The 15,293-nt window shown below is 34.4% G+C and overlaps 1 protein-coding gene across 1 annotated transcript in view; it reads right to left on the bottom strand.

The window, feature by feature from the left end:
• ATRNL1 (attractin like 1) overlaps window positions 1-15,293 on the bottom strand; it is a 679,297-nt gene that overhangs the window by 631,919 nt on the left and 32,085 nt on the right. The window contains exons 4-5 of the mRNA XM_060125653.1: window positions 13,337-13,465; window positions 11,777-11,985 (exon numbers count right to left, since the gene is read on the bottom strand). Of these exons, the coding sequence (XP_059981636.1) occupies window positions 11,777-11,985; window positions 13,337-13,465 (338 nt within the window). The remainder of the gene's footprint in view (window positions 1-11,776; window positions 11,986-13,336; window positions 13,466-15,293) is intronic.

Below are 15,293 nucleotides of genomic sequence, written 5' to 3'. Positions count from 1 at the left end.
CAGCACTTTTCTTTCATTTATCTTTTACAAACCTTTTTTATCCATATAATATGCCATAACATCTGTTGACCTTCACTTATCACAAAAGTATCAGTACTCTTCAATATTCTTTTTAGCCTGCAATAAGGATACTACTTGGTCCTAACTAAATAGTCAACACAAATGCTGGCACTGCAATCAAGTGGCATTTTTATACAATTATGAGATCAATCACTTGATGTTAAATTTTCTTATATCAAAAAGTTTTAGATTATCACTGAATCACAAAATTTTAAAACTTCCAAACAGACCCTAATTTCAGAAATATTAGTCTTTACAGTTTTTATTTTCTCATTTGTTCACTCACCCATGCATTCATTCATTCATCTTCCAAGTCCTTTTCAATGCTTACATTCTATGAGTCTGTATTTTTCAGGTACAAATTAGATAACACCCTAGATTATTTCTTTGATAACAACACAATCTTTTAAATCAAATATAGAAAACTTTATAATTTCTGAGTGAAAAGACTGTGAACTATTCCTTGGTAACCAAAGAAATTAAAGGAACACACTGATTTTTTTTAAAAAAAGTTAAACTACAATTCTAAACCACTTAGAACTCATTTAACTCAGGTTGGCAAACAACAGCCCATGAGCAAAATCCAACCCACTACCTGCTTTTGTAATAAAGTTTCTTAAGAACACAGTATGCTCATTCATTTAAGTATTATCTATGGCTACTTCTGCAGTACTCAGCAGAGTTGAGTAGTTGCAACAGATATCATACAATTCCCAAAGCCGAAAATAGTTACTATGTGGCCTTCTACAGAAAAGTTTACCAACCTCTAACTTAACTGAAGAGAAATAAGATCATATGGACCATTACACATAAGTGGTATACCTAATTGGTCTAAATGCTATATCTTGTTTTCTTAAAAAGAAAAATGTAGATTTATTTTAAATCAGGAATAATAAAGCAAAAAGAGTAAAATGTTAATAATAGGTTAATCTGGGTAAAGGGCATTTGTATATTCTTTGTACTTTTTTTTTCAATTTTAGGTATTTTAGGTATCTATTCTTTTTTAAAATTTATTTATTTTATTTACTTATTATTTTTGGCTGCATTGGGCCTTCATTGCTGCACACAGGTTTTCTCTAGTTGCGGTGAGCAGGGGCTGCTCTTTGTTGCAGTGCGCGGGCTTCTCATTGTTGCGGAGCACGGGCTCTAGGTACGCAGGCGTCAATAGTTGTGGCATGCAGGCTCAGTAGCTGTGGCTCGCAGGCTCTAGAGCGCAGGGCTCTACATGTAATCACAAGTGTCCTTGTAAGAGAGATTTGACTACAGAAGGAGAAATCAATATTACCACTGAAGCAGGATGCTGTGCTCCATGCTTTGGAGATGGAGTAGGGGAAAAGAGCTAATGAATGTAGGGACTGAAACTCTATTACTGGAAAAGTCAAGGATGCAGATTCTTTCTTAGAGCCTCAGAAGGAGTGTGACCCTGCAAACACCTTGATTTGGGCTCAGTGAAACATATTTCAGACTTCTAACTTCCAGAATGGTAAGAGAATAATGAATGTGTGTTAAAACACCAAGTTTGTGGTAATTTGTTACAGCAATTATAGGAAACTAATGCTAATAACTAAATTTATAACTTCAGATAAATACTGTTATTTAATAGAAGAAATTGGATGTTAGAGATTTTTACATTTTTACTCTATAATCTAAAATATCTACTTTTCTATGCAAACCAGCAGTCAAATTCTTCCTCTTTGTTACTACCTTATTTTATGTAACTTCTAGCAGTTATTAGAAGGAATGGTCTATAGCCAAACTCTACAGATTGTCTTTATTTTACTCTAAATTAATAAGTTTATAAATAGAAAGATTTATGAATATGACTTAAAAGTGTAAGGAAAATTAGATGTCTTAATTTGTAGTTTTCTGCACTCGTAACTAAAATGATTAAAAATGTAAATTTATAAACTGAATATTAATTTAAAACACAAATAACTATAGAGAACACTTTATACACACAAAGGCTTCACCACCCATTAAGTATCATTTAAAGCCATCCAAGACTCCCTTTTTATAAAAACACATCCATGAAAAGTCTACCACTTCATTATCTGTCCTGTTATGGAACATCTCTGCATAATTCTCCCTGCATAACTTTTATCAATCAATATGGGAATCTCCTCAAGGTAAGCAGATCACAGCTGTCTTGAAAAAGATGTAATAAACTAATTCATATTACAGTGGGTTTTCATAAAGATTTAATATGCTACCTTTTCCATGGGTTAATCCAAAGAGCATAAATGAATTTCTAATGATGTAATTTTCGGCATTAGTGACAGGCTACTGCGAGACAAATTTTTGACACTGTTCTACAATCCAAAGTGGAATTATACTCATCCCTCTTAAATTTATACCTCCATCCTCACAATCTCTCTTGAATTCCAGACTCAAAAGTGAAACTACCTACATGACATTTCCACTTGGATGTCTCATAATCATCCCAAACTTAACATGTCCAAAACTAAAATCTTGATTTCTTTCCCTCCAAATCTGCTCCTTCACCAGTGTTTACCATCTCAGTAAACGGCACTTCCATTTACCCAGTTGCTCAGGGCAAAGATCTTGGAGCTATTCTTGAGTTCTCTTTTTCTCCCACACCCATATCCAACAAATCCTGGACTGACATTCATTATGTATGCAGGAATACAGCCTTTCCAACTGTTAAAACATGGAAATGCTTCACTGATTGTTAAGTAGATGCTGCTGCAGGTACCAGGTCTTCCCCTTCCCAGTTCCCCTGGCCCCTCTGAGATAATCCAGACTCTCCGCAAAAGACAACTAAAGGGGTAATGCCTGGCACAGCATGGCTCATCCAGGATCCTGCCCCAGTGCTAAAGTCAGCATCAGTTTTGATTGGTTGGTGTCTATGTGTCTGTACCTTACCAATTATAAACATTTTTAAATTCGATCACCTCTACCAGGCTCTAAACACTGATCCTTCCCTTTCCAACTACCATCCTAGTACAAGTCACCATCCAATCTCACCTGGACTACTGCAATAGTCTCCAAACTGGTCTCCTTATTTCCATTCTCGCTGCCTTCCTATCACATTCAACTCTCCACAATGCAACCAGAATGATTAAAAATATAAATTTCCCTACTCAAAATCTTTCAATGATTTCCCATCACACTAAAAATAAAAATCCTTAACACGGCCCACAACTCTTATATGACTGGCCTCAGTATTCACTTACTGCATGAATGAATGAATGAATGAATGAATGAAAATAACCTTAGAGCCATAAAAGATCAAGAGCAAGAGCTATGAAGTCAAACCTCGCTTTCCAACTTATTAGCTATGAAACCTTGGACGAATTAACTTCTCTAAACTTCAGTTTAATCATGGAGATTATACGCAGAAGAACATAGGATTCTGTGAAAATAAAATAAGATTGAATGAAATTGTACTTAATATTAAATACTATAATGAAACCTTCATAATAGTAACATTATTACTATTATGAAGTCCATCCTCTCATTTTAATATACAAGGAAACTAAGTATAATCAAGTCTACAGGCAAAATATGTTAATGAAGCCTAGCATTATTAGGTATAGTAAATATACATGCCAAAAGAAAACAGTAAAATTACAACTAAAAATTTATAATCAGAGATAAATACAATTGAGAAATAATTGCAAAGGACAAAACCTAGAATAAAGAAAGTACTACAAAGTTTTGAAAGTTTCTCCAAAGCAATTCCAGAACTACTGAATTATATTCTTTCTTCCTTCCCAAAGTAGTCTATTTTGCACTGGAAAAGTTTTTCTAAAGGACTTTATCTCTGTTTTGATACTGGAAATCAGTACAAAAATTTTATTTGCTTTATACAAATTAGTTTTATAAAATAACTTTTCTTCCATAAAGAAGGATAAAAATGTGAAGTCTTCAAGTGAGTTTAACAGCAATTCCCTGAATAGTACCTCTAGTGTAGTATATCAGCTAGATTTCTTTGGTTGTAAGCCACAGAAACTACTTTTGGCTAGGTTAAGGAAAAATGGGTATTTGTTGAAAAAAACATGGGGAAATTCAAAGAATTTTTAAAAAGAGGCTGAAAACCAAGCTTAAAACAGACAGGTATCTGGATTTATCGTCCCATCAAGACTACTCTCAATGAGTGAAAGGCAATTTCCCACAAAGAAACTGGACTGCTGCTAATAGGAAAGGAAAAGTATTCTGAGAAGGAAAATTTGAAGAGAGGTACATGTAACTTACTGTAATCACTCCAGAAATAGTCTTATGATCGTATTGAATCTGAAGTTCTCCATAATAAAAGGCAAAATGCGATAACATCATTGCAAGAGTCCTATCTTCTAACATCATCAGAAAATTTTGATTTTGTTTCAGTTTCCAAAGTATTCTAAACATTTTCTAGGCCCATAAAAGCAATCTCCAAAGGACAGTTATCAACTTTAGTGTATTTTAAATGTCCACAGCTGTTCTGACAATATCCTAATTTTACAGAACAATGAATTTGTGAGTGGTAATCACTACACCAGATCTGTTCCAAGAATACTTGGTTCTCACAGTTTAGGTCAATGATGTGATTACAGTATGGAAAGGAACTGCCCTTCTGTTAGCAAAGATCAGTGCTTTCCAATTACTGTTTTTGAGTGGTGAAAGGCTTGCAAACAAAGCTTTATAGACTGGTTCTGATTAGTTGAAAATGACAGAGATAGCTGGGATTGAAAGCAGGATTTGTTTATCCCACCTATCTAAGTCAGAGGCAATAAAGTATGTGGTTGTAAATATTTCAACATTAGGTAACCTTCCACAAGGAAGGAACCTATGTCTAGCACAGAATATTCTGTGAATTTTATTGTAACCCACAGCCCTTTGTTCTATTCTCTCTCTCTACAGTCCCTTCCCTCATGATCTCATCTGTTCTCATGGCTTTAAGTATCATCAACCATTTCCAATTTAACATTTTTAAGCCAATCAGCCCCAAACAGTACAGACTTCTCTCCACTAAACTCCAACTGCCTTTTCAACATCTCCTCTTAGATGTCTAAAAGACATCTCAAACGTAACATACCAAATTCAAACTGATCTTCCTCCTAAAATCTTCCTCATGTCAACTGATGACAACTCTATCTTACTCTAAGGTCAAAAAAATCTTCAAGTCATCCTCGACTTTCTTCTTTCTCCCATCCCCCATATCCAATGCATCAACAAATCCTATTAACCCTGTTTTAAAATCACATTCAGTATTAAGCAATTCTTACCTTCCTTGCTGCCTGCCCACACTACTATCATTTCTCATCTAGATTATAATTACAGTAGTAGTCTCTTAACTGGTACTCTGCTTTCATAGTCTATTCTCAATATAGAGGTCAACAGGAACCTTTTAAAACTAAGTCAGATTATATCAATCGTCTGCTCAAAATTCTACAATGGCTCCCCATTTAACTTAGAGTAAAAGTCAAAATCCTTCCAATAGCCTACAACACTAAGGCTTAGCTCATCTAGCTCCATTCCTCACAAACCTCCATCACTCCAGCACCTTACCTCCATATCCTCGATCATCTCCTTGCTCTGCAACTTCTCCGAGCTCACATCCGACAACCTGCCCCTCAGTCATTCAATTTCAGGCACACTGGCCTTTTGCTGGCCCTCACACACACCAGGCATGTTCCTGCCTTAGGGCCTTTGCCAATGGCTATTCCCTCTGCCTGAAATGCCCTTCTCCTAAATATCTATAGAGCTAACTCCCTCACTTGCTTCAAGTCTTTACTCAAATGTCACCTTCTCAATAAGGCCTAACCTGATCATTTTATTTAAAATTGTAACTCCCATCCCTAGATCTACCTATCCCTCCTTCTCAGCTCCACCTTATTTTTCCATTACACTTATCCCTTTCTAAAATATTATATGTATAATATATATGTTATGTTGATTATCTATGGTCTGTCTCTCTTAGCTTGAATGTAAGATCCACAAGGATCTTTACTTTCTTTGTTCTGTGATGTATTCAAAGGTCCTAGAATAGTACCTAGCACTTGGAAGAAGCTCTAAAATTTTTGTTACATAAAATGAACAAAAATAAATGAATTAGTAAATAAAGCGTGTTATATATACATCCTCAATACTATTTTTAAACAACTTTTCAAGTAGCTGAGGAATAAAAACTTATTTTATTGGCTCTTGAAAAAACTTGGATTTGCTGTTTTTGCTGGTTGGGGAAAATGAACAGAAAGAGAAGAATTTAATCTAGCACATTATCTGTTGCTTGTCTCTCCACAAAGTTAAATAGAGAGATCACGTTCATTATTATTAAATTTCTAAAGGGAAACGTAAGCTATGCTGTGGATTTCTTTAAAGCAACCTATAGTCTCGTGTACTTATACACACTATCCTAAAGTAACTAATTCTGTCCTAATATGTTACGTGACTAACCCAGAAAAAAAATGATGTATGATAAAATATTCATGGATCTGAGCTAGAAGATTTTATATTTTTCTAAAACAAACAAAATCATCAAGTTTTTACAACTTAAATAATGCCATGGAATCTAAGTGTGTGCTCTGGTAGTCAATACTGCCACCCAATGGCAAATGCTAAAATCTAAAACCAAAGGACTGAAAGAAAATAACTGACCAGATGCTCAAATTCAAATGTTTCCCTCAATATTTAAAATTATGCTTTATATATCAAGTAAATTGCATAAGTTATTGGAGTACTAGTCTTCTAAAACATCTATACTTGAATGTCCACATATCACTAAACCAGCAACTAATACATTTCTAATTCATTTATTCAACAACAACAACAAAATTTGAGCGCCTACTACACAACAGGCACTACAGAAGATGCTGTAGGCACAAAGGTGATCAAAACATAGTCATTCTTAACTTCATGGAGTTTGTATTCCAGTAGGAAAGATAATAAAGAATCACACAAACATAAATGTGATAAAAGCTATAAATTTAAAAGATAGGGTCCTATGAAAGTACGTGGGGGGATGTGACCCAGTCTTAGAATGTTAAGGGGTGAGGGTGTTGTAGGGGGAAGTGCAGAAATAAGAAAGGCCTTGAAATATTTAGGGACAACGAACATTCAAGGAACTGAGATAAATCCAAAGTGTAACTTTCAATAAAGAATCGGAAACACTATAAAAAACTATCAAATTACCTGATTTACATATTAAGATACTGTCTTTTAATCAATCATCTAAAGGCTGAAAACAACCAACTTCAATCCTTACATGAGAACAGTGTCTGAACCGCACTGAAAATGAACACTGAATATCTATAAAGAATATCCTGAAGACATGTAAAAGGACTGAACGATAGGATTGAACAGGGCATTCTGGAATAGGAAAGGACCAGGGACAAATTTTAAATGGCTAAGCAATGCTCTTGTATATAAAACCTGTTTTTCATCTCTATAAAACAGGTGGAAAATGTTTTGTTGTAATAGATTAAGGAAAGAATTGTACCCTGAAGACTGCTTGTTTATCTTTTCAACCTGTCTACTCCTACCATCTATTCCACGTTGCAAAGCTTTTCTGAGTAGGCATGAGAGAACTATTCAGCCCATTCCTTGTCAATTATGACAACAATCTACACTTTAAAATACTTTATTTGGATTTTTTAATTTATTTAGAAGATTCTAATCATGTGAACCCCCTTCCTAGTTTGGGAAAATCTCTGTGTGAATTTTGTTCAGAAACAGAATCCTTTCCCACTACACAATTCAGAAAAGTTAAATTCTCTATTTCTATATCTCAAGGCAGCCAAGCAAGTCATGGATAAGACCTAAGTTTAGCCAAGTAGATTTTACTAAGCAGGCCTTCAAATCTTCAAAAGTGAAACAAAGATGTGGGGAGAATTTAGAATTTTTTCTACCCAAGCCTGTAGCATACAGTATCCACAGTAAAGACACCAGTGGTGGTACCCCAGGGTCCAGTGGCAGTAACAGGAATATCCTAATCAAACTTCCCTGTGGCTTCATCTTTGCTGGGAACCAACCCACCTAGCCTTCTGTTACACCTACCCCTTTCTAACCAAGGTTTTTCCAGCCTTCCCATCTCCTTTGTGAGCTACCCAATATCCTTCTGTACAGGTTTAGAGAACAAAAAATAAGTTGCTTAAAAAAACTTAAAGTTAATTCCTCTCTCATAAAACATTCTAGAGGCAAATGGGCAAGTGCTACTGCTTACTACAGTTACTGCCATTTACCAGCTATTGGAAAAGATCTCAATGATGTAAAATTCCCACACAGCACTTCCACTCACATCCTACTTCCCTAAACTTAGCACAATAACCATACTAGACCCAAGGAAGGCAGAAAAATGTGGTATGTAGCTGAAGACCATGTGCTGAGCTAAAAACTCAGTCAATTCTATCACTAAAAAGAAGGGAAGAATGAATGCTGGTAGACAGTGGTCCCTGACATACTTTCCAATAACTGCCTTTTCTGCTCAGATAAGCCAGAACTGTTTCTGTTGCTTACAATCAAATCAAAGACTTATAGTGGTTCCGATTTTTTAAAGTTATGTAAGAGAGAAACCTGGAGCCACTCTGATTAGGGAGTTGACAGGAGTCGGGGGGTGGGAACACACCGTATCTAAGAGTCTGCTTTGAAAATTAATGTTCTACTGTATTATTTACATATGAACATAAATCCAATTTATTGTATCTTGATTTTCATGCCTTTTAAAAATTCCTCAGGACTTCCCTGGTGGCCCAGTAGTTGAGAATCCGCACTTCCACTGGAGGGGGCACAGGTTCAATCCCTGATAGGGGAACTAGGATCCCACAAGCCACATGGTGTAGCCAAAAAAAAAAAAAATCCTCATCTATCCCAATGTTTGGAAGCCATCTTAAAAGAAAAAATGCTCTTCAAAGTTGTCTTCTTCCCTCTTGTGACTTATTAAGACTTAAATTTTATTAAGTGAAAGATGTCACAGAAGCAGATGAATCCACACAGGTCTCTAGCCTTTAAGTAATCTATTTGATATGTATATATCATTGTCTTTGAAAACTACACATTATAACAAAATTAAACATTATACAATCAACTGTATACTTTTCAAAATGTTGCACTAACATTTTCTATATTCTTTACTATTTCAGCTTTTGGTTGTTACAAGTGCTTTCCACAGAAAAAGGGGGACAGTTGACTTTAATGGTGCCATCTAGTCTTAGAACATACTCCTATTGCCTAAAACAGTAAAAAGGTGAAAGCAGATGGTTAAGGAAGAAAGACTTAGATGAGCAAGTTAAGGGGGGAAAAAGTATAGTAATGGCTAAGCAAAACTCTTAGGAGATGCTACATAGAAAAACTAAACTTGGAAAACAAGGAGATGTGGGTGGGACAGGCACTAGAGAAATGTGAGGAAGGGGACTCAAGACTTAACAAAAATCTAGGCTTTTCCTCTGTATTCTCTTAATAAAATCTCAGTTTCTAGAAAACAACATTTATTTTCTTTTTATACACTAGCACAGAACCAAACAGAGTAAGTAAAATTAACCAACATAAATGGATAAAATATAATGAAGGTAGCAACAATCTGTTACTCTTAACCCAAAGAATCCAGTTCCAAATAACACAGTAAAAACTGCCAGACTCTGAATCTCATAAAGATTGCCTCCTCAGCTCTCATTTCAAATCTCTCCAGCTCTTTGATCATTCCTCAGATGCCCTAGAAACAAATGTCTGTTTCCCCTCAATGGTTTCTCCCATTCCATATATCTAAAATTAAAACCTAGTGATATAGTCAACAATCCCACCTACTTTAAGATATGCTTCCTTAGATATAGAATCAGGAGTCAGTTTGGAGGCTCAAAGAAACCAACCTGCACATCATCTGTCTTGAAAGACGCACAATATCCATTTCACCAAACACTGCCCATAAAACATTCATATCAATTCCGAGGTGAATTATTTAATTACAAAGAATTAATAGTGGTATAAAAGTGTATCTGATTTCTGTATATTTTATAATAAATCACTTTAACATTATTCTCATTTTTTAAAATATATGTGTACATGCATATGTGTATGTGTTAATACATATATATATATAAAGTTATTCATATTATCACTTTGCTTCAAAAGTAAACAAACCCAGCATTTGCTTCCCCATTTTTATTTGCTTATAGACATTTAAGAGCCAGGAATTTTTATGATTTCAGGCACTCCTGACAAGAATAATAAAACGTGAAATGCTGATAAACAAAAGCCAGAAAAACAAAAGCTAGTATTTTCAACCAGATACATATTACAAAACCTCCAGAAAATAAAGCATTTTAAAGAAGAACTACTGAAAGGAAGTAAAGAGCAAAAAAGGACAGAGCTGTTCATAGAGAATATTATACAAATATATCCCTCTTTTGCTTTCAAGACTGCTAAAATGAGATGAGGACTAATAGCAGATGAAGACCAGTCAGAAAAACACCAAGCATACAAGCTATACTTCTATTTCTCAGGCCTTAATTTAAATATATTCTTGGTGTACTATTCTCTCCATAGAAAAGGACGTTATTTTAGTTTCAAGACTGAAACGGAAAAAAAAGATAACTCAAGGCACTTTTTAAGGGAAGAAAGGTCATGATTTATTAAAATAGCCTCTCAACAAAATATATGCCTTATATGTATAATTTAAAACACTGAGAAATTTGTATCTGTCATAATCATAGTAGGAAATCAAATTCAATTCAATAAGAAATCACTGGTATTTCATATGGTTGGAGCAACTAATTTTTTAATGAAATAACATGGGTTTAAAATGGGCATAATTTACAGAAAGCCTAAAATAATTCCTCTAAATAAGTACTCAGCACACTCAGTAACATTTTTTCTAACTTGTCTCAAGAATGTTGAACGTGAAACCATTCTCTTTGGTTTTTACTTTTAGACAGCTCTGGTAGGAACTATCGCTACTACTGTTACACTGTGTTATAATAACACGTGATCATATAACTTTGGATTATGTATTTCTTGAGTCAAAGTTCCCCCATCAACAGGATTAATACATTGGCACAAAGTAAGCTCTCAATATGTAAATATAATCTGCACAAAGCAAGTTCTGGGTGGGTAAGTATATAGATAACTAGGACCTATCTCTTCATTAAATTCCACAATGACAAGATTTATGATTTTATACCCAAATACTTAAGCTAAAACTCTTCAATGCAGTCTAAAATTAATCTTTAATAATAGATATTTATAAAAATTGTTTAGAAATTCTTCCCCAATTCTTCTCATTGCTTTTGCAATAAGCAGCTGTAAAACTTCTAAACTTTTAAAAATACTCTATGTTCTTTTAAAACATAGCCACAAGAGGTCAGTCTTTCCCAAGAAACAAGTTTAATATAGTCCAGGACCTTCCCAGATGAGCATCTATTTTTGCAATATACTATTTATATTACCCATTACAAATCAAATTTGAATGTACCATGTGTTAATCTCAGCCACGTCACCAAATCTTTGGGAACTCAACAAAAAGTTAAAGAAGATCAGAATGATCACACGTCTACAATTTAAAGAGTTTCATATAAAATGTCACTTGATTCCCAAAATAGCACATAGACAAAATCTTTACTGATTTTATTTGTGAAGAAGCAAGCTATTAAGAAGTTGACTGTTACTGAAATTCTAAAAATAAAACAAATACATGAGATTTGGGTGTGTAAACTACAGCAAAACAAATGAGTGTAGAATTTGTATTAATATATTAGATACATAAATCAATGTTTCAAAAGCCACTTACCTTGCCAACTATCATTGCAGACGCACAGCTTTTCACCTGTTAGGTCACAGTAACCATGATCTGGACTGCCGCAATTGGCTTTACAGTAAGGAATGTCACAAGCTTCACCCTTCCAGTATTTATCACACTCACAATATACTCTACTTGGAACAGAGACACTAGTTGTACACTTCCCATGACCAGAGCAATTGTTAGGACAAGAATTGATTCTGTAAAATATAATTCATATATACTCAAATTCAAGACAACTGAAAAAGAACTTTGGCTGATATTCTGTTAACTTTATAGTTTTTATGTTGTGTCTACGTGCTTCATTTAACGCAATTTTACAATGCGACTTCAATTCTTTACTCTGTACCTTTTAAACCCTAAAGCAATTCGGTTACACATGTTTGCAATTGGCCTCAGTTCATTCACTGAGTTTACTCTGCTACCAAGACTACATACTCAACACCTGCAGGATCTATACAGTTCCAAGCACACTGTTTTGTAAAGACTTAAGTACTCAGCTGCTTTGAATATATATTTCACAGAAAAAAATTAAATTCATGAATACCTGAAACAATATGAGAAGCCATGATTTAAACTGGTTATATAATACTTAAACAGCATGCTATCACTTATACACTGTTATGGAAGTAAAAGGATATTTACCAAGTTTTATTATAAAGCTGATTATATTCTACTATATATTTATTCTCCCTTGTGTAAATTCTTGATATAAATAAATCCTATAATAAATTGCTGATTCAAGGATATTTAGAATATTTTATTCCTCGCAAAAAATTCTCTGGTATCATTCTCTACGTTCTTGAAGAAAACAAACAAAAAAAATGTATCAAGTTCCTCTGTGGCCATTCCTAATGAAAGCAACTGAAAGCATCTCTGGCTAATTCACTTCACCCTTGGACTTCCAGATACAAAAATGTATACAGAGTCTACACAATAGATGCTCAATAAATACTACTTTCTAATTTTAGAGGAGACAGTGGTATATAGCCACTTACCTTATCTCCTAAGCCTCAATTTCCTCATGTGTAAAATGGGAAAAATACCCATTTGACAGACTGATGAGAAGAGAATTAAAGAACATAATATATATAAAGCATCCAGTACAGTCTTTAGAATACAGAAGGACTATGAAAACTCAGCTCTCATTCACTCTCCAAATTAGGTATAAAATACCTTGGAGCACAGCAGGGCAGATGAGGGCTCCCTGCAATCCTACACATCCGTTATTACCAGTAAAGTGACACTGTCTGTATAATATGTTTACTTAATCGTTTTCCAAAAATTTTTAATTTTGTAATTAATTTTTAACCAAACTTAACTTGTTACCATAGTGTCCTAAGACTTAGAAACTATCCTATACAAGCTTGGACAGTATTTTGGGATATTATTAAAATTTTATGTCACTTAGGAAGAGATGCTATATATTTTGGAATTTAACACACTAGCCTGTTCCTGGTATATAAGACATTTATAAAAACAAACAATAAACTCTTTTAAGTCGAATTATAAGAATCGTTACAATATGAATTTTTTTGAAAAAATACTTACGAGTAAAAAATGTTGAAGCCAGTTAGATTATATGCAGCATCACTAAAAAAGTGTAACAGTGCATAGCCAGACGTTGTAACAACTTCAGGCACAGTTTCGTTTCCCCTTATTTCAGGGACTATCAAACCACTGTAAGAGAGCAAAATTGAACACTCTGTATATTAATGTACATATGACAGTTAATCACACAAAATTTACTCAAAATATTCTTGTCAGAATCACTAAGTATCTATATTAGAATGGGCAACTAGAAAAATAAATCTAAAATGAGTTCCTAGCCATTTCTCACCAATTAGCTCTGCTACTGCTGCCAACAGACTAACATCTACTCTCATGCCACCATACTCCTTTTTCTCTTCTCACCATTTGGACTGCTATGTCCCATTTCTCCCTTTTGTCCTGCCATCCATCCTGCCATAATACTATAGGGTGATCATTAACTTAAGTCATATGTAAATCTTCATTTAAAGCCACCTTGGAGAAGAATTAATATGGTTAAAATGTCCATACTACCCAAAGCAATCTACAGATTCAATGCAATCCTTATCAGAACACCCATGACATTTTTCAAAGAACTAGAACAAATAATCCTAAAATTTGTATGGAACCACAAAAGACCCTGCATAGCCAAAGCAATCTTGAGAAAAAAGAACAAAGCTGGAGGTATCACCCTCCCTGACTTCAGATGATACTACAAAGCTACAGTAATCAAAACAGTAAAGAGTACTAGCACAAAAACAGACACACAGATCAATGGAACAGAATAGAGAACTGAGAAATAAACCCAGGCACTTATGGTCAATTAATCTATGACAAAGAAGGCAAGAATATACAATGGAGAACAACTAGACTCTTCAACAAATAGTGCTGAGAAAACTGGACAGCTCCATGTAAAACAATGAGATTAGAACATGCCTTCACACCATATACAAAAATAAACTCAAAATGGATTAAAGACCTAAATGTAAGACCAGAAACCATAGAACTCCTGGAAGAAAACATAGGCAGAACACTCTTTGACATAAGTTGTAGCATTATTTTTTTGGATCTTGTCTCCTGAAGCAAGGGAGACAAAAGCAAAACTAAACAAATGGAACCTAATCAAACTTAAAAGCTTTGCCACAGCAAAGGAAACGATCAACAAAATGAAAAGACAACCTTGCTGTATGGGAGGAGATATTTGCAAATGATATGTCTGATAAGGGGTTAATGTCCAAAATATATACAGAGCTCATACAACTCAACATCAAAAAAAAAAAAAAAAAAAAACCTTGTTTAAAAAATGGGCAGAAGACATGGAGAGACATTTTTCCCAAGAAGACATACAGATGGCCAACAGGCACGTGAAAAGATGCTCAACGTCACTAATTATTAGGGAAATACAAATCAAAACCACAATTAGACATCAACCCCCACCTGTCAGAATGGCAATCATCAAAAAGACAACATAATGAATGTTGGGGAGGATGTGAAGAAAAGGGAACCCTAGTGCATTCTTGATGGGAATATAAATTGGTGCAGCCACTATGGAAAACAGTACAGAGGTTTCTCAAAAAATTAAAAACAGAACTACCATATGATCTAGCAATTCTACTCCTGGGTATATATCCAAAGAAAATGAAAACACTAACTCAAAAAGATATATATGCACCCCAATGTTCTTAGCAGCATTATTTACAAAGCCAAGATATGGAAGCAACCTAAGTGTCCACCAAGAAATGAATGGATAAAGAAGATATGGTACACACACACATACACATACACACACACACAGAAATGGAATATTAGCCATAAAAAGAATGAAATTTTGCCATGTGCAGCAACATGGATGGACCTGGGGGGTATTATGCTTAGTGAATTAAGTCAGACAGAGAAGGACATATATGTTTTCACTTATATGTGGAATCTAAAAAATAAAACAAACAAATGAATATAACAAGACAGAAACAGAGTCATA

This window comes from Lagenorhynchus albirostris, chromosome 16 (assembly GCF_949774975.1).
Source record: "Lagenorhynchus albirostris chromosome 16, mLagAlb1.1, whole genome shotgun sequence".
NCBI classification, from domain to species: domain Eukaryota; kingdom Metazoa; phylum Chordata; class Mammalia; order Artiodactyla; family Delphinidae; genus Lagenorhynchus; species Lagenorhynchus albirostris.
The sequence above is the reverse complement of the archived record's forward strand: the minus strand, read 5'-3'. Positions and strand labels throughout refer to the sequence as shown.